Below are 27,947 nucleotides of genomic sequence, written 5' to 3' on the forward strand. Positions count from 1 at the left end.
AAGCAACAGGGACAATTTCAGGTGCTTTTCAGCTATCACTAGAAGATAGAACTCAAATACTGATCCAATACAGATTCTCAAAATGAAGCATGTACAGGTTTAATTTGATATGTTTGCACAGTCTGGGTTTTTCATTCTGTACTTACAAAGTAACACAAGGTATGCAACATGCAGAGGGGCGAAAAAGTTGCAATTGCAATGATCATTACATTTTTCACGGCTTGATCTTAAAATCATTACATTTCTCAAGAATTTGCCAATTTTAAGAGAGCGGATTCGATCAGATCTGCAGGAGAACCTCCTGTTCTCTCATGAGACTAGAATTAGAGAGAAAATTTGGGGCAAGATTGTGTTTAATCAAAGTGAAACACTTCCACATTTTGGCCAGGTAACTGAATTGCAAAATTCTGTGAGGTTTTTCAAATGAAGGAAAAAAAACAACAAAAAAAACAAAATTGAGCTTCTTTTCTTTCTGACATCCTGTTACCAGCTTTCTTTGTTCAAGTCACAACAAACAGTTCTCAAATTAATCTTTAATGGCAACTGTCGTTTTCGCATGTCGACTTGAGTTGGGCAAAATTGGCGAGTTGGTGGCAGCTAGTGTTCACTTCTTGAGTGGCTGGTAAACTGATGCATTGGGGTCCAGCCCTGATGAACTAGTCTCCACAAACTTGGAAGAGTAATGTGGGGAGACTGGGCTTAGGGTACTTGTCCCTGCAGTGTATGCAATGCTGGGCATCACTGCCATAACTTCTGCAATCTTCTGTTTGAGGTCTTTGATTTCTTGATCTTTCTGTAGAATTTGTCCTGTAAAAATAAAATGGAATGCATTTTGAGTGTACCCACACATTTAAAACAACAACATAAAATCTACCTGGGTAAGGGCAGAACAAGCAATTACAGTGGGATATTGTAGTGTTTCATTAGGAAACTATGGGGTATCAAATTATAGACAAACACAAGCTTCAAATAGTGGGAGAAGGAACTTATGCAATTAAAAATATAATATGGTTGTTGCGGTCCCCCTTCTATAGATCCAGGCATAGCAACAGAACCTGTGAATTATGGTATGACCCTTAACACAGTTAGTTAGTGGTGCTAATTGATCATCCATGAGACAAAACGCACATAAAATTGTCGCTTTCCTGCCTACTGCACAGTGCATATCCCTACTAGTATTGATCAACCACCAAATCACCCTTATGCAGCTGTGGAGCTTGCAACTTACCTGAATGCACATTTTTGAACGTTCTTCAAAAATCTCTTACCTTGAGCAATTTCAAGCTGCCTTTTTGCATCACCCAGGGCAGAGAATAAATCTAACTTTATTCTGGTTTCTGCACTGAGGCTGTTTTCTAAGTGCTGCGTTTTATCCTGCATTGCTGAAAGTGCAGACATTAAAACTTCTGTTTCCTTTTCATTTTCTTTGTACTTTCGTAGTTCCTGAAATACACATTAAAAAAGAGTCGGTAAAAATAAAATGCACATAAACAAGGGGGGGAAAAGAACAAAAAAAATAATTAAATTAAAGGAGAAATACCCCCCCCATAAGAAAATCCCCTGCCTAGGAGGTCCTCCCTCCCTTCTTCCCCCCCCCAACATAGCTACCCCTGAAATTGCACCCAAGTGTTTGCTCATGTTTCAGTGCAGAGTAAGCGCAGCGGAGCTCATGGGCGCCATCTTCCAGATCTCTGGTCTTCTTCGGGTCCTCTTCCTTCCATTAGGCAATTTCCGGCACTTTTGTCGCATGTGCAGTTGCTACGAACCGGAAGACTGCTCCAACTGTGCATGCGACAATATGGCGCTCACTTACAGAAGAATACCGAAGAGCCAGAAAATTATGCCCATGAGCTCTGTTGTGCTTACTCTGCACTGATATGTGAGAAAACTTTTAGGGGCAATTTCTGGGGTAACTACCTATTCAGTGGGAAGTGGGGGGGGCTACCTAGGGTAGTAGATTTTATTGGGGGAGTTAAGTTCTGCTTTAAAGCAAACACCAACAGAACACACTCCTCAATAATAAAAAAAAAAAACCTGCCTCCTATAACTTATCCACATAAAAAAGAGCAAAAAAACAAGAGGCCATCCCCTTTTGACTTGAGGAACTCATTTGTCATGGTGAGTTTTGTGGAATGCCCTGCCAAGTTATGTTCTGGTGGCTTATTCCATTAATACCTTTAAGAGTAACTTCAGAGGTACAATTAGTCGTATACAATAAATGAGCAAGTGTTTTAGATGGCACAGTCTTGCCTTCATAATGCATGGTATCCTTTTGCTGTGGTTTATTAATAGGATGATACTTTGCACGCATTAAAAGCAAATGTAAAATGAATTCTGGGATGCCCTTGCTGTGTATGCATTGTTGAACGATGAGATTACTTGCAGGCTGCTCAGTCTATCACCGTAGTCCATTATTCTAGACCCATTAGATATTGGTACAACTGAACACTGTGGTAGATTCAAATCCCGACTCATTATCCTCTGGAACTTTTGAATTCAGTACTGTTGTTTAAAAATGATGCTTGGGTTATATCCCATTACTTATTATTATTATGAATTAGTAGCACATTGTTAAGAGTGGGGAAGTGCCCCTCCTTGTATCCTCCTGTTGATGTTTTTATGGGAAAGGGAAGAACTTTTTAAAAGATAAATAAAACATTTGTGGTTTTACCTATAGGATTGTCTCATGCAATGTTTGATAGTGGCCCTATTACTACCAGGGGAACAAATTAATGGATTTCATAAAGGTTATACAATTTGGTTCAAATGTAAAAGAAACATAGCAAACTTTAGGCTAAGGCCACACTAGGCGATAGCGCCGCGATTTGACTCGCGGCGACTTTTCGCGGCGACTTTTAAGCCGCAATCGCTGGGGAAACTTTTGCGCTGGCGTCTATGGGGAATCGCCAGCGTAAAAACACACGCGGCGATCTTTTTTCTATTGTCGCTCGAAATCGCCTAGCGAGGCAATTTCGAGCGACAGTAGAGAAAAGATCGCCGCGTGTGTTTTTACGCTGCCGATTTTTCGCGATTCCCCATAGACGCCAGCGCAAAAGTTTCCCCAGCGATTGCGGCTTAAAAGTCGCGGCGAGTCAAATCGCGGCGCTATCGCCTAGTGTGGCCTTAGCCTAAAGGCTCAGATATTTTGCCCACCACATTTTTCAGACACCTAACATTACACCCTGCCACCCTGCAACTTGTTGTGTGCAAATGTATTGTGCATACTTACATGTATACTTGTTAGCTAAAAACTTGCTTTACTTTGCCATGCTTGTGGAAAATATAGCAGTACACGAAAAAAAAATAAAAAAAATGCAAGAGTGCCATAGCAGACAACATATACATCTAGTAACTGGAAAGCACTCCGCAGGTATTGTTGCAGTCACTACTCTTACAGAGAAAATGCTCAGCTTCTAAATGCCTAGTTTTAGTCTATACAATAATCTATAATCAGCTCAAAAAATATAAAATGCATACATTACCTGTACTTTTATCTCAAACTCTCTTATCTGTTCTTCTTTTAATTTCATGTCAATAGATAACTTTTTACATTCGTTCTCCAAATCTCTTATTCGATTCTTTAATGTTTCTGTACATTCACCTCTTTAATATATATATAAAAAAAAAGAATAAAAATAAAACAGAAAAAGAGAAGTTATCACTAAATCCAGAATAAATGAGCCTCAGAAGGTAAGAATTTAATTTGCCAAGTAACAGGCAGAGTCTGCAATTTAGGGCCAAAGCATTAATACATACAGTCCCTCATAGTGCGTGAAATGCTATGTAACTTTCCAGGCAAAAAGACAAAGGTGTCTTTTAAAACAATAAACTGAACTGTAAAGGAAAGCTACAGCTGAAGCACACCTGTTTAATTGGGTAAAGTTTTGTTCTAATAATATCATCAACAAATTCCTTGTAACTTACTGCTTGCAATATCTAGTGTATTAGAGGTCAGCTTTCAGTGGTAGAGTCTACACCCACTTCTCTGTAATAGTGATTGTGGGCTGGCCCGATACCCGTGGGTCAGGTTCGGGCCAACCTCGCGCTCTTTGTGGGTGGCAGACGGTTGAGCACTTCTGCTGCTCTCCCAGCCACCACCGTCAAATGCCGGTTTCTAACTTCCGGGTTAGTCTTTTATAGACGCTGCATCTGTTCGTCTGCCCCTTTTGTGATGCCATTGGTGGGTGGCGCAGGTATATAAAGGCAACCCGGAAGTCAGATGCGGGCGGCGTGGGCTAAGGTAGGTTGGGTGTGGGTTGGGGAAATCCTGACCTGCACATCACTACTGGAGACATCAACAATAGTAGCAGTGCATCAAATTGCATCTGATTTCAAATGTTGAGGTCTCCAGTGGATTTGGTGAAAATATATTAAGGTATGGGATCCATTACCTGGAGACCGGTCATCCAGAAAGCTCCAAATTTACAGGAAGGGCATCTCCCATAGGCTCCATAATAATCAAATAATTCAAATTTTTAAAAATGATTTCCTTTTTCTCTGAAATAATAAAACATTCCCTTGTACTTTATCCAAACTAAGATATAATTAGAGAAAAACAATCCAATTGGTATTATTTAAATGTTTACATTATTTCTTAGCAGACTAAAGAATGGAGATCCAAATAATGGAAAGATCGAAAAACCCCAGGTCCCAAGCATTCTGAATAACAGGTCCCATACCTGTACTAATACTATACATGAAATGGTGTGCCAAATAAACTACAATACGAACAGAAGGAAGTCTCTTAGGGAAATGGTTAAAGCTGGGTTTTGTCATCAACAATTTGTTAGGCTACAAACCAGCCTGATTTACTTTCAAATGCTTCCTATTACAGTCAATATGAACCAAACTGCATGTGTTACATTGGTGTGATTCTTCATATACTATAACCAGATTCTGACAGATGAATAGTTATATTGCCATAGACATATCTGTACATCTGTTCAGATTCCAAATGTCATTACCCCCTCCAACCTCTAGAAAAGTTGTGATCACTGCAGAAACCCAATATACAGTTTTGTGCAATTTATACCTGTTGGCTGCTGCAAAAGCAACTGCCCTTGCTGCTGTAGCCTCCTCTATTTTTTTTCTTTTCTTTTCTTCCAGAAGCTGTTTTTCTACAAAAGCTCTGGCTTCCTGTTCAGCCTTTAGCTTCTTCTCCAGTTGACTGATCGTCTGCTTGTCTTTCTGTTTCATTTGAACAGCACTGTGTAATCTTAATGAATAAGACAAACACTGATTAATTATTAGCAGAAGGTTCATAAATCAAAACCTCTTTTGCATACCATATTCCACTACTAAAATAGAATATTTTTTCATAAACATATTGCTTAGTGAGGGTAATTTACACACGCATATATATGGGCAAACAATTGTTATTTACTAAATAGAAGCATGCACAGAAATCCAGAGACTAGTTACTGTTCTGGCAAATAGGTTATAAGTAAGGGAAACGTACTTATTTTGTAACAGCTCGTTTTCCTGTCTCAGCTGCCCTATTTCGGTTCGAATCCCCCGCTCTGTGCTGGTTAATAAACCAATCTGACTTCGGAGATCTTGTTCAACCTGTCTGCTCCCTTGCAGATCTGCTTTTAATTTCTTTACATCTTGCTCCAGCCTGGAAAAACAAGAGACAATGCAGTAAAAAACAAAACCTTAATTACGAGATATCAGTGGGAAAAAAATGCTCAGTGATAACTATACCTTAAATATTTAAAACACACAAATAGATCCAGACTCTATGCAATTGTGCCATTCTACCAGGGACAAGGTAAGGCTAATAGCATCTGCTTTGTTTTCTGCACCAGCAAAGGAATCACTGCATGTGCCATTAGCCAATAGTTGCTAGAAAGAAAGTTTACTTGAAAAACAGTGCTCAGTACATTTAAAACAAAAATTAAAATCTGACCCAAACAGAAATTTGAATGGACATTGCTACCTTTTTTTCCTAGGATCAATGTGAAAGGACTGGGGTAAAGGTCATTTGGTACCTATATTTAAATGAATTTTTCAATGTAAAAATAAAAACTAGAAATAGACTGTGCAAAATAAAAAATGTTTCTAATATAGTTAAGACAAAAATGTGATGTATAAAGGCCGGAGTGACTGGATGTCTAACATTAATAGGCCGAACACTACTTCCTGCTTTGCTGCTCTCTTGGTTTCCACTGATTGGTTGCAGTAACCAATCTGAGACCTGAGGGGGGGGGCACATGGGTCATGACCGTTTGCTTTTGAATCTGAGCTGCATGCTAAGGATCAATTGCAAACTCACTGAACAGTTATGTCCCATGTGGCCCCCCCTTATTGTCATTGACCAACTCTGATTTAGAGAGCTGAAAAGCAGGAAGTAGTGTTCTGTTATGTTAGACATCCAGTCACTCCAGCCTTTATACATTACATTTTTGGCCAACTAACTATATTAGAAACACTTATATCATTAATATACCCAGTTATTGTTCCAGCTGTAATATATTTTAAAATATTTTTTATCTAATGAATATGTAAAAATATGTTACCATCTCTACAGGCACAATGAGCAAAGAGTAAATAAGAAACAGTGCTTGAAATGGAAAAATGTTTTATTACATAATCGAGACATTGACTGGTATGTTCACACTTTTCCCCCAAAAAAAGCACACTTCTTTATTTGCTTTCAGTAAAACTTCAATTGAAGCACAATCGCTTTCATTAAAAAGGGATTGTAAACCCCAAAATAACATTTCCTAAATGTATTCTAAACAACTTTTCAATTAATGATGATGTACAACTGAAATGTTGCAGTAGTCGGCTCTCATTCTGCCAGTACCCTAATCCTCATAATACCTTACGCTTGTTTGTGATTATTATTTCTTTTTTACAGGTCTTTTAATTACAGAACATGAATGACATTGTGAGAAAGATACATGTATTCAGACATGCAAATGGCTAGCGTATATTGAAAAGAAGCTGTTTCACTGTCCAAAAATAGCATTTTACGGAGCAAAAGAAAATGGAAATGAATTTACACAATCCATGAAAATTCAGTAGTTCGTTGTAAATGTAATTGCAATTAAAAGCAGTATGTGCTGCTCCTGGTTCTGGCTCTTGAAACAATGCAGAAGTCAACATTGTATGCATCAAAAAGATTTGTTCATTTGCTAACTTCTGCTACATTGTTTTTAAATTCAGAATCAGAGCAGAGAACAGAGAATAAAGAGACATATTTCGGACATTAAGAGGCAGATTTAGCAAGGGTCCAATTTCAAATTCATTTGAGTTTTTTTAAAACTCTATTAAATTTGAATATACTTGAAATTTGACTGGGTGGTTATTTACAAGAAAAAAAAAAAAAAATCTAAAACTCGGACCAATGTTACCAACCAGAAAACTCAAATCTAATTGAACCAAACTCAATTCGAGTTTTTTTCTCCAAAAAAACTTGAATGTTAGGAAGGCTACAAACATCTTCAAATTGGTCACTGGACCTCTCCCATTGACTTATACATGAATTTGGCAGGTTTTAGGTGGTGAATAGTCAAATTCTTAAAGGGCCAGAAATCGAAACTCTCGAAAATCCAATTTGAATTTTGTTTGAAAAATTTGATTTGACAGTTTTAGACCAGGGGTGTCCAAAAGGTAGGTCGGGATCTACCAGTAGACCTTTAGCTGGTGATCAGTAGAACCCAACACTGTCAACAAACAGCTTGTCTACACCTGTTTCATGCTTTTCATTTAGATATTTATTATGTTGAGGTTACATAAGAAATAGTTTTGTTAAATATAGCTATATAAATTCTCATAAATCAATATAATATTTAAGATATATTTTCCATGGAACAGAATGCAATCAATGCTTTTATGGATGTAGATCATAATGGGACATCACTAAAAGTAGACCTCACTTTAGTAAAGTATGGGCACTCCTGTCTTCTACACCTGATTTTGTGAGTAATAAATTGAATTTGGCATGTGGTACCTGACAGAAAAATCAGCATAACCAAGACTGTCTGACTAATCAAGCGCTTGGATAGCAGATCTAAAAGGGTGTTTCTATAGTTACAATGTTTTAGATTTATTTAGGTATTTGAGAAGTTAGAAATTTAGGTTTTCGTCAAAAGAAATATTCATATTCAATTTTGTTTAGCGAGCATGAAAATGCTTATAATGCATCCGCATATTCTGATTTGCATAAACACAGCATTACTGCCTATAGATACACAATAAATTTAGGGCTTATACACATGTTTTTGTGCATTTAAGCTCACCTAAATGCAACTAATGGATTCCTTTATATTCAGACCAGTTGTAATGAAACATTCAGAGTTGTGTTTTATTGCATTCACTGCATTTTGTAGACACAACATGCTGCATTTTTTGCACTTGGCATGCCTTCAAAAGACAGCAGATTAAATGGATTTAACCAAATGCTTTGTGGTGAAATCAGAATAATAAATTATAGATTTGGGAATGTCTACTTGAATATCATTTTGGTCCCCAGAAGAAGGTTGCAGCTTTTTTTTTATTATTATTATTATTATTCTTTATTATTTTTTCCATGAAAACAAGTAATTGTTTACATTTTTCCATAAATTAAAAAGAAAAATAACAAGAAAGAAAATCAAAATTCAAAGACTAATACAGTACAGAATTAGATTGTCACCCGCTCACTGTAACTGTTCGGTATAAGCCGGGGGTTTCATACGATTTACACCTTATACCATATGAAAACGTTATACCTTCTTTGTTCAAATAGTGTAAACAAATCAAAACTTCACCACATGAATTAGTCTCATTTACCAGCTTAACTGTTCTGAAAAAATCTTCACTTATTCTAGGAGCTCAGAAAGAGCCGACTATGTAAAATATAAAATCCCTGTTCGACTTCCCACAGTCACCTGGATTATACCAGGAATGGCTTAAGAGAGAGAAGTGGGTGTGATACCATTATGCATAGTAATGTAATAAGTCCTTATATAGAATGAGGAACAAAATAAAAGAAAAGGATAGATAGGAAAAAGCATAAAAAAAAAAAAAAAAAATAAGGAAAGAAAATATAAATGTCACATACCTTCCCAGCATTACAATCGGTTCAACTGTGACTATTTCTATTTACCCGATTCCAAAAACATTACCCAAAGAGACCAAGTCTTGATGAACACTTCCTGCTTCTCATGTGCATAGCGGAGTAATTCCTCCATTCTCATAATATTCCCCATTTCCTTAATCCATTAAATTGGGTTGGTGGAGTGGCAGATCTCCAGTGGCGGGGATCACCGTTCTAGCTGCCCCGAGGCAAAAGCCTACGAGTGATCTTTTATATTTTGTTGGGCTCCCAGGAAGCATCGATAATAGACCTACAGAAGGGGTAGGTTGCCAGTTCAGTCCTGTGATTTGTTCAATTGTTTGGAATATCGAGATCCAAAAAGGTTGCAGTTTGTCACATGCTCACCATATATGTAAAGGGAATCCAAGTTTTGTATTACATCTCCAACACATATTCTGATTAGTGGGATAGATTTTGTGTAAGAGATCTGGACATCTATGGTTGCAGCTTTTTGTAGTGAGCATGCAAAATAAATGTGATTAGTAATGATCTCCTGTGCCAAACAGCAATTTAACTTGTATAATGGATACATATTCAAATATGCCTACAGCGGTCAACATTCATTGATACTGAGATACAGTCATGTCAAGCCATCCAGGTTGAAAAAATTACTAAAGCAGTGACTTAAAATCCTGTTTAGGACAATCTTAAATAAATGCTCTTTTCCTAAGCATTTAGTATCTGCAGAGCTACAGTATATTAGGTGACACTGTAGCCTCTCACCTTTTTCTTTCAATTCAACATTGATTTGCTTTGTCAAAGTGTATCTGCCCGGTTCGTTTCTTTATTTTATAACATTAAATTATTGATTTTATCTACAAATTAATTTATCTTTGCTCCCAGTGTGGGTTCATTTACCAGCTAAGACCAGGACCATGCTCACATGTTCTGAGTTTAGGTTTTATTAATGAAACTGAAGAGTTCATAATTTTAGTCTCTCTTTTTCCACACGGACTTTGGATAGAACAGTCCACTTAAAATAAGGAATTTATAACTGAAAATGTTGTATTAACTAGCTGGGCTTGGTAAACACCGCTTAAAGGGCACCTGTCACCCAGACAGAAAAATCTGTACTTCAAAAGTTCTTTTCAAATTAAACATGAAATCCAAATTCTTTTTTTTTATTAAAGCATTCATAGTAGAATCTCAGCTTTTAAATCAAATATTGCCTGCCCCTCCTCTATGCCTTAGGCGTGGCAGACAATTGCTTTCACTTTCCATTCAGAACTATTTAGATGTCACTGCTCTCCACACATTCCCCCGTTCTCCGCAATGCATGGGGATGGACATCAGGTCCCCCATTCTGGTGCAAAAATAAGGCTTTGAGATGATGTAAGTCTTGCCTTAATAACAGTGTCCACAAAATGGATCCTACCTCCTTGCTATATATAATTATATATATTATATATAATTAGGAGTTCCCAGACCAAAGGAAACAAGATTCAAATAATTTATATAGTGCAATTGAAGTTAATTTTGCTTGACTAATGTGATAAAATAAGATTGGGAATCATTTCTTAGGGTGACGGGTCCCCTTTAAGGTATTGTGACCCAAATGATGAAAACCAAATAAAGATATCAGATATATTCTTAGAATTTTGGATAACAGATCGCATACCTGTACAGTATTTTTATTTCAGTGAACATTTGCATAAATGCTTTTTGGAAATATCCAGATAAATAATGTAGTTTGTGTCCATATTAGTAGGAGTTATACAAAAGTATTAAAAAGTCTTAAAAAAAGACCAAGAAATACTGTATTTATATACTGAACTTGCATTCAGCAGCCCTATAAAACAGTATGCTCACTGTACTCTGGGCTGATAATTTAGAAACTACTCTTACAGGGTCATCAAAATTACAAAACCAGCATCACAAAGTGAGGTTACATCTGGCACAGTAAATGATGCTACTATGATTAGAATTTTCATTCTGCGGAATACAACTGTTTTTATGCTGCCTTGTAAGGAAAATCTGGATTTTATACAAGAATTGTATTGTGAACTATATTTTATACTGTATATCGGGGTGTCCAACCTTTTGGCTTCCCTGGGCCACATTGGAAAAAGAAAAAAAGTCTGGGGCCACACATGAAATACACAATCACTTTTGATTTGTAAAAGTAAAGAAAATACACAGAAAAGAACTACAATACCAATTGGATAAGCAGATGGAGTTATAAACTGGAATATGGGGCACCTGGATAGTAAGTAGACTTATTATTATCACTAACTGGGCAATGGGCAGAGTCCCCCCTCCTCCCAACTCCATAGGTCACCACATTGTTACAACCTGGCATAGTAAGCCTGTTCCTAACATGACGACAGACTGAGGTGGTTAATGTGTCTGGACTTAGAGAGCACACAGTGTTATTTCACTCTCTCTTGTTTTCTCCTATTTCCATACCTTTATTTCTTTCTTTTTTCCCCCCTTCTCTTCCTTCACTGGTACTCCCCCCTCCAGAATGGATGGAAGTCTACCAAAAAGAATTAAGGCGCACAAACCTGCTCACCACCACTGCCCCCCCCCCTTGTTGGTTTGCTCACCGAAGTAGTGGAGGAGCCAGGTAGATCTAATGTTAAGTGTTGCAGCAGTTTAGGAGAATACAGTGCCCCAACTCAGTGAAGTGCTCAGCACAAGCAGCCAGAAACCGCTCTGATTTGCTCCACAGCTGCTCCCTCCACCAATGCGCTTCTCTCCGATTCTCCCGCACGTGAAGAACGCAAGTCAGACATATGCGCACAACCAGAGCGCAGCAGTAACAAAAAGCTGAATTGCCAATGCCAAGCACCAAGTAGTGACAGCCTGCAGGCCCATTAGGTCCAGGGGGGGGCGCATATCCTTTGAGATGGGAACCAAGCATTTCAAACTGGGCCGCATTCATATCCATCCTGGGCCGCATGCGGCCCTCGTGTCACAGGTTGCACACCCTTGCTATATATTGTGAATCTTTAAGCTCAGGTAACTTATAGCAGCTGAATATGCTGTGAATCAGCAATAAAAGAAGCTTCTGGGGTAATTTTGGAGGTAAAGAGCTTTACTGTTGAAAGTCTGTGGTGACCTTTGGCTGGTAAAGAAGCCCAACATATTTGGTAGCTTTAGTTTTTAGCTTATTTTTAATTTAGAAAACATTATGTACAGATTGCGAAAATCTGTTGTCCCACAGAAGTCACTTACCACTGTTATCATATTCCGTTGAAAACAGAGCCAAATACTGTGAGTATTATAAGAATATTTGGCATTACAGAAAACCAAACACACTAATGTTTAGACATCTGGTTTATCAACCTGAATTACTTTTTGTTTTAACCTAGATCTAGTGGGTTAAAAAAATCCAAATCCAAAATGTTTTCACTATTTTCTGAAAACTACTCTGACCAAATCTGCATGGACTTTCCCCCCTTATTTATCAATACATTTTTCCGAAAAAGTTTTGTGCGGGGGGGGGGGGATCAATATCATGAAAAAAATCAGAATCTTACACATTTTTCAATTTGACACCTGAAAACCATGAAACATTTGGAATATTGACTGAAACCCAGCGCAGATCAAGATAGTAACAGGACATGTACTATTTGCTTCTACATGAATTCGGCAGGTCTGAGTTGGCGTACTTTTTTATTCTTTTCTTTTTTATTCTTTTAATTTTGTTTTTCCCCTTTAAAAGTTGAACCAGAAAAAATTGGAAACAATTTTAAATAGCAGAATTTTTGCAAGATGGACAATGAGTCAGGATTTAAAAAACAAAATTACATGAAGTGCCATATTTTTCATATATTCATTGAGGGCAGTGGTACTTGGGTGCCTACATAATCAGATTTGCTAAAGACTGCCGAGGGGTAAATACCACTGCATGCACTCAACAGTTATGGGGTAGTCAGATGCACACAGTATAATGAAGCATCACCCCCAAATACAGCACTGCATCCACGCTTAGAAGTTTATCATAACGACTTGACAATGGTAATTAAACACAAAATAGTTTTTAAAACTTCATTCCAAACTAAACACTGGGTCTACAGACACTCAAATGTAAAAATTGGTTGTCAATGATACCCTGATTAAAGGAGAATTCAACCTAGGTGTTACCCAGGGCAAATGCCCCCAACTCTTTACTTAGACCTCACTGCAGATTCAGGGAATCAGAGTTCACTGGCGCCATCTTCTTCTCTTCGGTAATCTTCGGAATGAGATCTGTGTATCGGCACATTCACAGCGTTTGAGACAACTGTGCATGCGTCGAAGTGAAGGAAGAAGACCCGAAGATTACCGACGTGCCGGAAGATGTCGCCAGTTAACTCCGATGCCCTGAATCTGCACCGAGGGGTAAGTAAAGCGTTAGCTGCATTTACCAGGGGTAGCAGCTAGGCTGGGGGAGCAGGGAGGGGGTCCATGTAGGGTGGGGGTAGATTTTTTTCATTAAGGGTTTAGTTCTCCTTTTAAAGGAGTTGTTCACCTTCAAACTCTTTTTTTTTTAGTTCAGTTGGTTTCAGACCAGAAATAAAGACTTTTTTCACTACTTTCTATTGACCATTTTTCAGCTCTGGGGGGAGGGGTTGCAGACTCCTTAGGGCATGGTAACATATGCGTTTATTAAGCTCAGTCCGCACCGCGGCTTTTAAAAAAGCTGACCGTTGCATAAATACGCTAGCGTAATGTGCTGCCTGCCTAGCCAAATGTATTTAAGCGGCAGTTGGCTCTTTCAAAGACTTTGATGCATACCCCGTCCAAAACACAACGAAAAAAACAAGTGTCCATCCCCTTAACTTTTTAAATTGATACGTTTGTTATCTTTAGCCCTGCTGAGCAGAATCCCTGAGTTCTTTTAGAGGCAGCTGTTAGAATTGATACAATAGTTGCTAGTATTCCACAGATGCTGCTGAGAAATGTATCAAAAATACCCCTTATACCTCCATTAATACAACTAATTTTAATTTTTAATTATTCCTCTCTATGATAATAAAACAGTACTTAATGGAAAAACCATCTATTGGGTTTATATAATGTCTGTTTGTTATATGATGATCCAGATAACAGGTTTACCCCAATAAGAATCACTATTGCAGCAAAAGGATAACAAAAATCCTATCAGTGGATATTAAAGGTACAGTAACACCAAAAAATTAAAGTGTCTTAAAGTAAATAAAATATAATGTACGGTTGCCCTGCACGGATTGGTTTGCTTGAGAAACACTACTATAGTCCATAGAAACAAGCGGATGTGTAGCAATGGCGGAAATTGAAACAAGGCTATATGGCACAGTCAGGGGCGATCCTGGCCCCTCAGCCGCCTGAGGCAGCAGCAGTTGCTGCCCCCCCCCGGAAATTCGCTCTTAAAGTACCAGGAGCAGCATTTTTGCTGCCCCTGGTACCTAGTTGGGCGCTGCCGCCTGAGGCGATAGCCTCAACTTGCCTCATTGGCGAAGCACCCCTGGGCACAGTTATAGTGAAAAACATAACACCATTATGTTCTACAGAGCTTATCTGTTATCTGCTGAGCCTTCTCAGCTTTGAATGGCTGTCCCCATTGCTACACAGCAGCTTGTTTATATAAACAATAGTAGTGTTTCTGAAGCAAACACACCAGTTTTACCAGTGCAAGGCAACACTGCATTATATTTGTATTACTTTAAAAGACTTATTTTTTGATAACTGCTTGCCCATACACAACCAAAACTTTAAGCGCGGCTTTTCCTTGCACGTCCTGTCCAGACATTTAGTACAACTAGAACATTCATGAGAGAGGAAAAAGCCCAAGCAGCACTTAACAGTAATTTCTGCTTGGGCTTTTTCCTACTTCATGAATGTTCTAGTTTTATTTTTTTGATGTGACTGTTCCTTTAAACAGATATTTAGTTCAGTTTATCTTAACTGCAGATTACTTGAACTTGAATACCACGATGAGCAAATAAAAATGCTCAGTGAGAAGTATTTTGCAACTACAGACAAATTGCCACATAATATTCTTAGTTTAGATATCAAACTAATCCTTCCAATCATCAACATGATATTATGCCAAGGATAGATCATTATGCAAGACATTGGTTCATATGATTTAAGAGCCATACAAATCAGCTGGAAAGGGCAAAGCAGAAGAGATGAAGCATGTAAGAGAAGTTATTTTAAAAAAATTCTGGGATATAGCCTGTTCTTCCAAATATATTTCCTACATTGGCTAGGTGTCTTCTGTTATAGGTCTTATGACTCAGGCCACTGCAGGCAATAGGCATTTTGAAAAATCAAAAAAAATAAACACAGCAGCAGGACACACACTCATTGCAACAATATCTGCCCAGCAGATTTCAATGTAATATTATTTAATGTCAGAAACGACGTTAAAGAATGATCCATAAAGGTAATGTGATTTATGCATTCTTTGCTGCAAACCTCTGTCAAAATTTCATCAAAAAGGTTTTACGGTTGGTTAATATTTGACAGACTATATGCATATTTGATCGAAGGAACTAATAATTTAACATTGGGCACATTTTTGCATTGCCTTGCTTACCTTACTAAGGTGTCTGGCTTGCTGAGCTGATTGTTTGGAATACAGTTCTCTGTGGGGTCTTTGTGAGTGTTTGGACTCTTACTGCTGCATTTCTTCTTGTCATTCTTGGTAGATGATGAGGAGGAAGGAATGCTCCCATTAGATGCACTGTGACTACGAGGCGATGAATTTGCAGTCCCTGTTGTATTCTTGTAGTTCTTAGAGGAAGCTGTGCATGGATCCTCTTTTAAGAGGTTCTCTGTACTCCCTAAATCATTATTTAATCGTTTGCTGTTGATATGGTTCTCCATATACTCAATTTCTTGCACTTTAGAGTCTGTGGGCTGCAAGATGTTATTATTAATACCCAAATTCTGTCTTTTTACATCTTTGTCTTTGCCCTTTTCTTTGTATTCCAGCTCTGGTAATGTGCTGGATATTTTTTTATTTGAAGAAAGTCCACCATTGTGCTGTAACAGTACTGTAGAATCCATTTCAGATAAGCCTTTTGCAGCTGCAGATTTAACAAGAAAAATAAATGTTAACTGCACAGAAAATAAATTCCCCTGATATGCCATGCACCAGGGAGAGGGTCAAGATCTAGAAAAGCTTCTCTGTTTAGAGGAATAAGGTGACATGGTAAAGGGATAAATATTAAAGTAGTTTTGCAACTTTAACAAATAAAAATAATTTAAGACAGCCCATAGCATTCTATTTTTTTTTTTATAATCTCTTATTTTTCAAAATTAGAAACATTGACATAGCATTCTATTTTAAAATAATCACCTGCAAGTCAGACAAAAACTGTACTGAGATTCAAAATAGACCCTGGCATTTCAGGTACACAGAGGCCCAAACAGGTCACACAGCAGCCCAAACAGCCTCCCACCAGCCCAATATACAGTGACGGTCTATGGCAACTTACAGAACTGGGCATTTGCCAGAACCCACAGATTGCCCGTCCTGGACAAAAATACATACATATGTATATTTAACCATATAACAAATGCTGCTGATCATAGTTAAATTGAATATGGTCATAATGTAGATACTGTGCTGAGGATACCCACCTTCTTCTGCTTCCCTTTCTTGCCTCTGTAACATTTGTTGCTCTGGTGGCAGTGCCTGTTGCAGAAGCTGCATATAAAACTCATTTTCCTTCTGCACCTCCTTCTGTTTTCTTAATCGCATTCTATAGCTAACATAACTTTTGAATCCGAAACCCAGTGTGACCACAGGATAACCAATACTAGAGAGGAAAAGATAAAAGTATTTTATAGAGTATATAACATAGAATCATTAGTGAACAGTTTTGTTGATCCTGACATTTTTGTATTTTGAAATACTGGTACAGGTATGGCTATTACCTGAAACCCCATTGAGAAAGGGGAATTACTGGAATGCTCCAGTCTCCCAATTTTTTTTTGTAAAAGCTTTCCAGTATGCTTTGCAGCACAATGATTATGTGCAGCATAGTATGAAGTGTGTAAGGCTATTTATTTGTACCCAATATACATTTACTTTTCTTTTGCTATGCCTGGTTGTGTGATCTGGGACTACCTCTGCAAGTTGTAAGCCTAAGAAATGCACAACCAGACCCCAAAATTATATTGGTGAACTTCTGATTGTGATGCCCTATAACTATTTTATTGTCTTTTCAGTAATAAAACAGTACCTTTTTAGTCATGGTTAACAGAGCCAACATAAATCCATGTTGTTGGAAAAACAGTTTTTTGTTTTAATATGCATAGAACTTACACGTGAGATCAACTGGAAACTATGAAGATTCACAATTTTCAATAAGTAGCAATACAAATTTCCATGTGCCATAGCCCAAACACACCACATGATACCATCAGAATCATTGGAAACCCATCTCCCATAAAGGGCATTTTAAGTAATTTTTTTTTAAAATTTTTATTTTATTCTGTAATAAAACAGTAACTTACTATAGTAACTAAGCTTGAATGTATCCACATTGGTAGCAAAACAATGCTTTATTTAAAAAATAAAATAAAAATAAAATAAGAGTGCACTAAAAAAGTAATTAGTAAAAAAAAAACAAAAAAAAAAAACACAAACATTCTTCCTTTCTCCAATAATTTTGCTATCCAGTGGCATAACTACAAATGAAGCAGACCCTGTGGCTGCAGGGGGGGGGCAGGAAGTATAGGACCCCATGAGGCCCTAATTCATATACAATTTCAATAAATATTGGTAAAACATGTCAATCTCTAGACATTTTGGGGGTCTGAAAAATAATTTGCTGTGGGGCCCAGTTATTTCTAGTTACACTGCTGCTGCTATCCTGTACAAAGTTAACTTTAATATTTAATACATAGTTACATAATGTAATAAAATCTTTCTTTTGGTTGTGAACTGTGTTTAAAAAAGGCGATGTGGCGACATGCACTTATGTGTGTGCTCTATTCTCCTGCTATTCGACTTTCTTTATAAGACTTTCTTTATAAAACCTGACGTTAGTAGCTCCGCTCTGAAGTTGATTATCTGCCTGCCTTGTTTTCCCTTTTGGATAGCATGATTTATTTCCCTAAGAGTGTAACTGCTTTGTTGGAGGTTTTGTTTGGTCCTTGACAGATTTATGACTGACATGGCTGCTGCATTCATTGCCTGTAGCCCTTAGAGAAACACCTAAACGCAACAGAAATGCGAAAAAGAGGGAGAAGGTGGCAAACTGAAAAAGTAATCTGTAAAGCAGAGCAAGTAACTTCCGGATTTAAAAAGAAAGTCTGCTAGCAGGAGATTGGGGTATGCAAAAAAGTGCATATAGCTACACCAACTTTTTAAAAGGCTATGCACAACCAGTAGAGAGATTTTATTGTATTACATATGTATTAAACATTAAAGATAGCAAACCTTGTCAAGGATAGCATTTTTATTGGAGGGGGGGGGATGTTTTTTTTTTGTTTTTTTTAATATAGTATAAACCTGAATTTACGTCCCTGGATTTAAAATTTTCTTGCATTTTACATTTTTTTTTTTACATTCCCAACCATTCTCATTGCATTCCTGTGTGTATTATTCCAGTGTTTTAATGTTTTGTTTTCCTGGATTTTACATCAGTTTTTAGATAAAAAAAAAAAAACCTCTTACTTTGAGATTTAGGGCTCCTGAAACTTTCCCTCACTCAGTTGTACCATATATATCCACTTGCATGCCCTGTGCTCTGAAGCAGTGGGAAGGGAAAGACAGAAAGCTGCCAGAGAGGGAGGGTGATGGAAATGAGACTGTGCAGGCAAAAGTGGAGAGCTGTGCTAGGGAAAGACCATGTGAGCCAGTGGAGAATGAGGGCTCTGGAAAATTAACTGTGCAGTCAAAAGTGGCAAGCTATGCTGTGGAACAAGCAGGAAAGGAAAGATGTGAGATGTGGTGGAACAGGAGGGGGCTTGTGAGGAGCTGTTTTGTGAAGGAGCATGGAAGGACAGACAGAAGTGGTGAGCATCGCTAGAGCAGTACATGTGGAGCGGTACATGCGTTTTAAATACAAATATGACTCCTGCACTTATTTCCTCTGTATACTTTATATTTGAGGGTCTAACACATTTGCCTGATTTTAAGTTTTCCCGGTTTTTACATAATTTTTCCCTGGTCCCCTGAAAAACGTAAAATGGGGGTTCTACTGTATTTCAATTTATAACATTACATATTCCTTTTAGTGCACTTAAAAAAAAAAATTTCATAGCATTGTTTCGCCCAGTGACAAATCATCTCTATGCAGGCGACTAATGTCCCCGAAATGCCTTTCCGCCAGCAAGAATAAGAATCGTCGGTGGGATAGCATACGAATCGCTTTGGGTTTTCCCGAAGTCACTCAAAGTTGCCTGGCGACTAATCTCCCCATCTGCCACCACCCTAATACTACTAACCCCAGGTCCCAAGCATTACAGATAATAGATTGGATACCAGTATATACAGATATTTTAGCAGTTTTAAGACACAGTGCCTTCAAATTACATTAACAGCTTGTATACTGGAAACCCAGTTTCTATAAACCTATGGATGCAATAATTTACCCATAGATTGATGAATAGCACCTGAATAGCATCTGATTTCGTAAAAGGAGGAAAACCCTTACAACCTTTAACATGCCACAAAGAGAAGTAAATTTTTCTGATAAAAACAAAGCAAAGAATTATTCCTACCAGTGTGCAGCAAAAGGACGACATAGGTCTACATGAAAATTCTTCAGATCTTTAAACCTAATTGCAGCTTCAATATATACAAACAGTATCCATAGTGAGACAGTGGGCAAACATACCCCTCTTTCTGTTAAAAATAAAAAAAATAAAAATGGTTAAAAAGCTATTAAATTATTAATCTTATTACCCATAGATTGAATTTCAAACCATTACTTAACCCAACCTAGGTGTCTGAGGTTTATCTAAAAAGGATCAAAACATAACTAAGGACACACTTCTATGTTGTATGAAAAGTAGATAGGCTTTAGTGACAGAAGATTCACAGGTTGCAGTGCAAGAGAGCTGCTTTATCATTTGTCAGTAAATTATACCAAACTGCAAAAAGTTAGCTTCCATACTATGTTTAGTGTCTAGACACTATATTCATCGTCACCCAGAGGCAGATTACCAGTACATCCTAAAATATATTTTTTCATGTTTAAAGGGGTTGTTCACCTTCCCACACTTTTTTCAGTTCATTTATTTTCAGATAGTTCACCAAAAATAAAGAGTTTCGGTTTCTATTTGAGACCTTTTTTCTAATATCGAAGTTTAAAGTTTAATTTTCCACCTTATGTCTATCTATAGCAGCTCTGATTGGGGGGGGGGTCACATTTCTTAACTATGTCCCTGCTGAGCAGAATCTCAGTGTTTAATAAAAGTCAGCAGTTATAATAGTCAATATTCCACATATGCTGCTGAGAAATGTATCAACTAATGTTGCAAATCGTAACAATTCAGACTGCATCTGAATTACTGAGCTGCCAGACAAAGGGGAACTCCACACAAACATAACTTAAGGTTTTTTAAAAGTAATTTCACGAAAGTTTGCATTATACATCAATTAAAAAATATGGCTTTTCATGATTTTTAAAGCAGAATTCCACCCCTTAAAGGAGAGTTTACAGCAGCCTTCTTCTTCGATAATCTTCGTGTTTTCTTCTGGCGCTACTGCAATTTCTGTGACATTCCGATACAGCACTTACTTCCCGAAGAAGACTGAAGAGAAGAAGATGGCTGATGTGAACTCAGATGTCCTGAATCTGCACCGAGGGGAAGTTAAAAAGTTATGGCCATTTACCCGGGGTAGCAGTTAGGCTGGGGGGGTCTATGTAGGGTAGGGTTTTTTTAATGATGGGTTGCATTCTCCTTTAATGGTTTGGAACAGTTCTCTAACCCTAGCCCCCTACTGATCTGTCTGACTACTTTGCTGAGCTGGCTGACTACTGTTACTTTGTATCAGCAGCCATCTGTCCTTAGCCTGCATCCTCCAAACCCCACAATTCCCTGCACACATGATTTCAATAAGGAAAGGAACATAGTGCAATGCAATGTGGGTTATGTAGTTCCTGCATGCTGTCTGTAAACTGTGGAGAAGTCGTTACAATTTGTAACATCAGTGTTTAGTCCCTCCTTCCCTGCCAGGATTTCAAATGATGCAGAAAGAGAAGAACTGTTAAACAGCAGGATGTCAGCATAGAAAATGGCTTTAGTCATACTTTTTGAAGAAACAGGTAACGGTAATGGCTATATTAGGGGTTTCTGTGTTATGTGGGCCTCTTTATCAAATTTTTGTTGGGAAGCTGGAGTTCCCCTTGAAGCACCAGAGACAGGAACATTAAACTTTAAAGGGGTTGTTCACCTTCCAACATTTTTTCCAGTTCAGTTGGTTTCAGAAAGTTCACCAGAAAAAAAAAAACTTTTTCCAGTTACTTTCTATTTGCAAATGTTTTTCTAATATTGAAGTTCAAAGGTTAATTATTCACCTTCTTACGTCTGTCTGAAGCAGCTCTGGGGGGGGGGGGGCTGTAAACTGTTCTAAACTGATACATTAAGGGTCTAGCCACACAGGCAGATTCGGGGAGATTAGTCTCTAGGCTAACATCTAAATTGCCTGGGGCCAGGCACACAGAGCACTTCGTTTTCCGAAAAAAACCAGACAGTAAACTTGAACTTAGATTTTGGAAAAACAGTAAAAAATAAATAAATAATAGAAAGAAATTGAAAAAAAGTATTTATTTCTGGGGAACAATCTGAAAACAGAAAAACTGAAAAAAAGTGTTTGGAAGGTGAACAACCCCTTTAAATTGATGTTATTTTTATATTATTTTTGTTCCTGCTGAGCAGAATCCCAGAGATTCATTAAAGGCAGCTGTTAGATTTGATACAATAGTTGTTAAAATTCCTCAGAGGCAACTGAGAAATGTATCAATTAAATGTAGCAAATTGTAACAATTGATCGAATCTGCACATGGATTAGCGAGCTGTCAACATCTGAAACACCAGGGACAGGAACAATAAACTTTAGATTACATTTTGGAAAACCGGTAAAAACTAAAAAAGTGGAAAGTAATTGAAGAGAAGTCTTTATTTTTGGTGAATAATCTGAAAACAATCAAACTGAAAAAAGTGTTTGGAAAGTGAACAACCCCTTTAAGCCTCAATTATTTAAAAAAAAAAAAAAAGTCTGGTGAGCAATCTGAAAACAACTGAATGGTAAAAGGGTTTGGAAGATGAACAATTCCTTAACAAGCATGACAGTAGAAGGGTAACTATTATTTTCATAGTAAAACAGTGCTGTTTACCTGTGTGCCAAACATACTGTACCCAAACATAGGTACTGGCTGCAAAAAACAGCCACTGTACTGGTATAAATAGAAGACATATTATATCTGAAGTGAATGCTACACACACGAAAAATACTGAGAATGCCTGAAAGAAAACAGAAAAAAGTGTGTTAGATGTAAGAAACCACAGTTAAGATAAAGATATCAGTAACGAACTCAAGAATTACTTTAAAGGGGTAATTAATTTAGTATGTTATAGAAGGTAATTTTCCTAACAACTTTGCATTAGGTCTTCAATATTTATTTTATATAGTTGTTTGTTATTTGCCTTCCTCTTCGGATTCATTCCAGCCAAAAAATGCTAGGATATAATTGTATTCATTTTTACAGTTTAAACCAGTGACCCCCAACCAGTGGCTTGTGAGCAACATGTTGCTTTCCAAACCCTTGGATGTTGCTCCCAGCGGCTTCAAAAAGCAGGTATTTATTTTTGAATCCCTGGCTTGAAAGCAAGGTTTAGTTGCATAAAAACCATGTGTACTGCCAAACAAAGCCTCCTGTAGGCTGCCAGGCCACATAGGTGGCAAATACCTAATGAAAGACCATATTTGACACCCCCAGAAACTTGTTTTATGCTTGTGTTCTCCAATTCGTTTTACATTTGAATGTGGCTCACAAGTAAAAAAGGTTGGGGACCCCTGGTTTAAACCTAAATTTTGCTTCAGTTAAGAGTTTCTCCTGCCTAAACCCATTGCTAAATCAGCAACAGAAATTCCCAAGCAGCACTGTAATAAATGTTATTAAAATTTTACTTATCCTGCTTTGATGGACACTGACCATTACCCTGAATTTATATCTAGAATCCAGTTATAAAGCAAGACTAAAATATGCTCACAAAATTAAATTCCCCTTGACATATGTGCAAAGGAATATGGGATTTCTTCTCACAAATCCATTATGCCATACTCATCGAGTAAGTTTAAAGTAACAGTGCAAAGTAGGTTTTTATATAACATTTTGTTGCCATAAACTTTCACAATGTGGCACAAAAATGTTTTTTAAAAACACATGTCCCCCATTGGTCAACTAGGGCTAATGTTTGGATTACATATGAAGGTTCTCTGCTATCCTATGTGGTCTACTTAGTGGAATTTTATATCCTATTCAACTGGCCATATATCAGTCACATAGCGGAACAAGTTGCCAGGAAATATTGGTCCATGTATGATCAGCTTAAAATTGTTTTGTACATTTAGACAATGGACATCAAGCCAGCTGTACTTTTGTAAAAGTATACATACCAGTCCTTGGTATCTGAATGAATCATATACACTCCTGATGAACAGCCAGAATGGCCACAGGTATTCAAATCTGAACTCCAGGACGAAGTCTGCCAGTAATACTAGCGCCCAGACAACCAAGAATTTTAGATACAGGAACGTACTGCAAGAGAAAAATATAGGTCACTAACGATATAGAGGTATATAATTTTAAACTACAATAAACACTGTGGTAGAAATAAAGTATATCAACAGAACACAATTTGTGCTACAGCCTTGTCCACATTAGAATTGCATAACAGCAATGATACTATGTGGTTGAGTATGTTATAAAAGCATACCTTAGTTTTATATAGCACATCTACATTAAAGACTTGCGGGTGCCATACGTCAATAGTTATGTGCAAAGCACTAGTAAAATCGCACTGCCTTTTAATTGTAATTGCACACGGAGCAATGTCAAACATTTTAATGCTTCAAGAAAGGGGGACAAAATGCTAGAAAAGTGCCCTCCCTTCCATGGCAATTACCTGAAGACTAAAGTGACAAGTGCTTATTTCTTGAAATTGCAGCACTTCATGATTTCAAATCATAAGCATCTTGTCACTTGACAGACTTGGGAAATTCTTAAAACAAAAAAAGATTTTTTTTTTTATCCATGTATTGCAATACCAAAGTCATCTGGTCAGCCATATACTTTATTTGATTAATTTACAATATTTTACGATGGTTTAAGAAGAAATATGTTTTATCTGCAACTTGCCTAAAATCCAATAATTAAAAACTATAATTGGAATTGGTCATTTTAGAACATACTAAAGGTTTACTTAAAGGTGACCCCCCATTTAAAAACTGAAGCCATTGTATTCTATAGAGCTTATATCTGGTAAAAACATGCCTTGTTTGCTTATTGAATAGAATATTGAATCCACGTGGCTACAGAACAACTTTTTTTAAGTAAACTATAATAGTGTTCCAGAAGCAAACCCACAACTATTACCAATCTAGGGTAACGGTACATTATATTTAAATGAATATAAAGCGCAACTATTTTTGGCTGTTACGGTTTCTTTAATACCGGAAAGAGAAAACAGAAAAGAGGGGGCACATAACTAAATACTGTTCTTTAAAAAAAAAACAAAAAAACTGGGAACTACTGAATCAGGTTTGAATTTTGTTGCCAAACTAATGTGAATGAAGCCTCAGGTAAAAAGGCACAAGTTGTGAGCCAGGTAAATATGGAAAAATTCTCTCTGATATTAGTTACAACCCATTCTAGCTAGAGTAAAGACCCAATAGAGTACTATACATAGCTATAACCACAAACACTAGAAGGAAATATCATCAATGATCCATTGGGAAGGAATCCCTTGGACTGCAGATTTGTTTTGACCTTGCTTGTAGGAACAGGAAGAAAAACTGGATTTTATTTTCATTTTCAGATTTTGCCCTGTTTAGTGCAAGAAATAAAACAAACCCAAATATATTTTGGAATCAAAACAATAGTTTTAAAGCACAAGTCCTATTCACTGATCTGATGTTGAAAAGGAAGTAAACTGCATATGTAAAACTGCTATTACATCAAAGGTTGATTCTATCAAATATTAAAGAGCATACTTATGCAAAAAAACATTTGTTTCTTCTGAAAGGGGTAGTTCACCCTTATGTTAACTTTTAAAATGTTATAAAAGGTCCTATTCTTAATAACTTTTCAAATGGTCTTCTTCCTTTCCAATGTTCATAGCTTTTGGATGGTTTTCCTCTTCGGACAGCTTTCAGATCACTTCACAGATCGGGATCACCGACTGCTGCAGCCAAAACTCTACTGCTCTATGAGCCTACAATTTTATTGTTGTTAAATATCCTTTAATCATTAAAACTACTTCTTGATAAATAGCATCCTTGAAACTAGCTAGCTGCTATAACTCCATACTTGAGAGCTGGGTATCATTACTGTTAGAAAAAAAAACACACACACAAGCTAAAACCTATTGCAAATGGTTTCAGAATACAGTGTTCTACATAAATTCTACATAGTGAACTAAAAAGTTAACTAACCCTTTAAGATTGTTTTGAAAAAACTTTTTCACATAAAAATTAAATTACCAAATGTTCAGAGTAGAATGTCTTATTCAGTATTTGATCAAAATATGTTTGTATGCAACCTACAGTGCCCTGCAAAGGAAAATCTCTTACTCTACCTGAAGTCAGAAGCACTTCACATGTTACTTCGCAGTCTACAAATGCATGGACCAAGGATATTCAACCTGCGCCCCTCAGTTTTGGCATTGCTGTTATGTACATTGGCAGCTAGTTTATCTTAGCTCAGCAGCACCAAAACAGATACAGACCAAGCAGAGATGATGTGAAAACACACACACACACAGGGGTTCTAATGTTGAAGACCGCAAACAAGGTGCGTTTATTTTAACACAATATCTCTCAGAAACCAAGGACTAGAGATGTCATTTGGGAAGACCAGAAAACACCCAGACATTCACATATTTTCCACTTATTTGACAAGAAAACTCTTTTACAGTTTCCTTTATACAAAACTTTTCATCTGCCAGCACATTCACATCAGAAGCCTTATTTTTCAAGTTAAGTCAAAACCTGCTGCCGTTCAATTAACCAATTGTTTTGGCATTGCTTTTTACGGATGTGCATTTCTTTGCTGATATTTCCAAACTATTGTGATTTGAAAACTTTTCTGGAAATCTTTCAACAACTCTGGTGCTTTAATGAACGTTCACAGAGTGGAACATGGAGCCCTCAGGGAGTTTGTGACAGTCAGTGACAGGAGAATGAGCACCTCCAAGTAACTTTAAGGAACATAATCATTTATTGAGATTACGGTATATAACAATACTGGAATCTGAACGCCAAACAATTTAATACAAGAAGTGGTGGGAGCTGTCAAGTGTTACTGTACGCAAACTGACAGAGACGGTGGCCCGGGGGTGACACTTTAATAAGAGCTGTAAGTGTCACTGGAATTCCAAGACAAACACAAAAGCCCACAGAATTCTAAGCACGGGACACCGACTATGACACGGAACACAATGTTGCTTTAACACTCATAGCGGACTGGCAGCATTCAGTGGGGAAGCTTGTTCTCTTGTAGGAGTGACATCAGGAGAGCCCGTGGATTTCCCTGCGGCCTACCCTCTCCAGGGTATGAATACACGGGCAGAAGGCTGACACACACCTGCCGTAAATGCCTTCCGTTATTCGGTTCCGTTTTAACGGCCGCCGGAGTTTACTGCAGTCAGCATTCCGCCGCTTCATTCTCCCGGTGTCCGCCTCCTGCTTCCTCCTCCGCCCGCCGCTGCCACCGAGGCCTTCCCCCCGCAGCCTATGAGTCGCTGTCACTGCTCCCCGTGATCAATGGCGGCCGGCCGCCCAAAGCGGGATCTCGACACACATAAACCGAGATAAATAATATCGAGTTTAGAAGGTTTGAAACAAAGAAATAAAGATGGAGGCCCCTCCTCCTCCCTACAACAACGGTGCAGCCAGGGGCGGGAGCGTTGTAACCCGGCCTCATAGTATGATTGATGGGCAAAAGGGCAAATCAGCAGCAGACCAATGCTGAGTGACAGGGGAAGTAGCCATTGGTGTTCAAGGGCAAGCTGCCAATAATGACGCCGAGAATTCTATAGGCGCCTTGGTGGCCTTAGAAAGAGAAGCCGAGAAAGTGGGTGGATAAACGGGGATGAAAGACGCCGTAAGTGACCAATAAGAATTGGTGGGCAGGTCGTAGTGGCAAACAAGTGCCGGCAGCAGGAAGTCGAGTTGTCGGAAGCAGTGAGGCGTGGCGTGTTTTATTGTAACCAATAATAAAATGAGTTTCAGAAGTGGTGACAGAGGTGTGGCCAATAGCAAAAAAGACGGGGCGGGGTTATCGCTGGTCCTTGGGACTGTTTTCTGGGCGGATTTGTTTTGGGTTTCACGTCCGCAAGATAAAGGGCTGGGCTGGTCGGTCAGCGCTGTGCGTGGCAAGGCTTGGGGCAGGACTGGACTGGGATTCAAAATAGGCCCTGCCATTCCTAGTAAACAGAGGTCCAAACAGACCCCACCACTTAACAGTCACTGTCTATGGCATCTTACAGCAGCCCCCCTGGCATTTGCCAGAACCCACAGATTGCCAGTCCGGGCCTGGCTAGTGGTGTACTGTTGGGGCGGTCCTGGGTGTTGAAAAGGAGGGAGACTCATCTCGGCCGGGGAATAGTGCCCATGTGCCTATTAATAAACAGTCTTTTTATAAAGCGCAGGAAGGCAGTGGCGTATCAGTTTACGGCACTTGTTTCTTGTCAGCACAGCTCATGG

At 38.0% G+C, this 27,947-nt stretch overlaps 1 protein-coding gene across 1 annotated transcript; it reads right to left on the reverse strand.

Moving 5' to 3' along the window:
- Positions 1-78: 78 nt before the first annotated feature.
- Positions 79-27,112, reverse strand: maco1.S (macoilin 1 S homeolog). The gene is given in 11 exon segments (NM_001174016.1): positions 79-807; positions 1,269-1,443; positions 3,483-3,603; positions 5,033-5,215; positions 5,459-5,617; positions 15,594-16,086; positions 16,643-16,821; positions 19,736-19,859; positions 22,357-22,483; positions 23,640-23,781; positions 26,827-27,112. Coding segments are annotated over 11 exon segments (1,986 nt in total). The 5' UTR covers positions 26,907-27,112; the 3' UTR covers positions 79-604.
- Between the last annotated feature and the right edge of the window lie 835 nt (positions 27,113-27,947).

Source organism: Xenopus laevis, chromosome 2S (genome assembly GCF_017654675.1).
Source record: "Xenopus laevis strain J_2021 chromosome 2S, Xenopus_laevis_v10.1, whole genome shotgun sequence".
Classification (NCBI taxonomy): Eukaryota; Metazoa; Chordata; class Amphibia; order Anura; family Pipidae; genus Xenopus; species Xenopus laevis.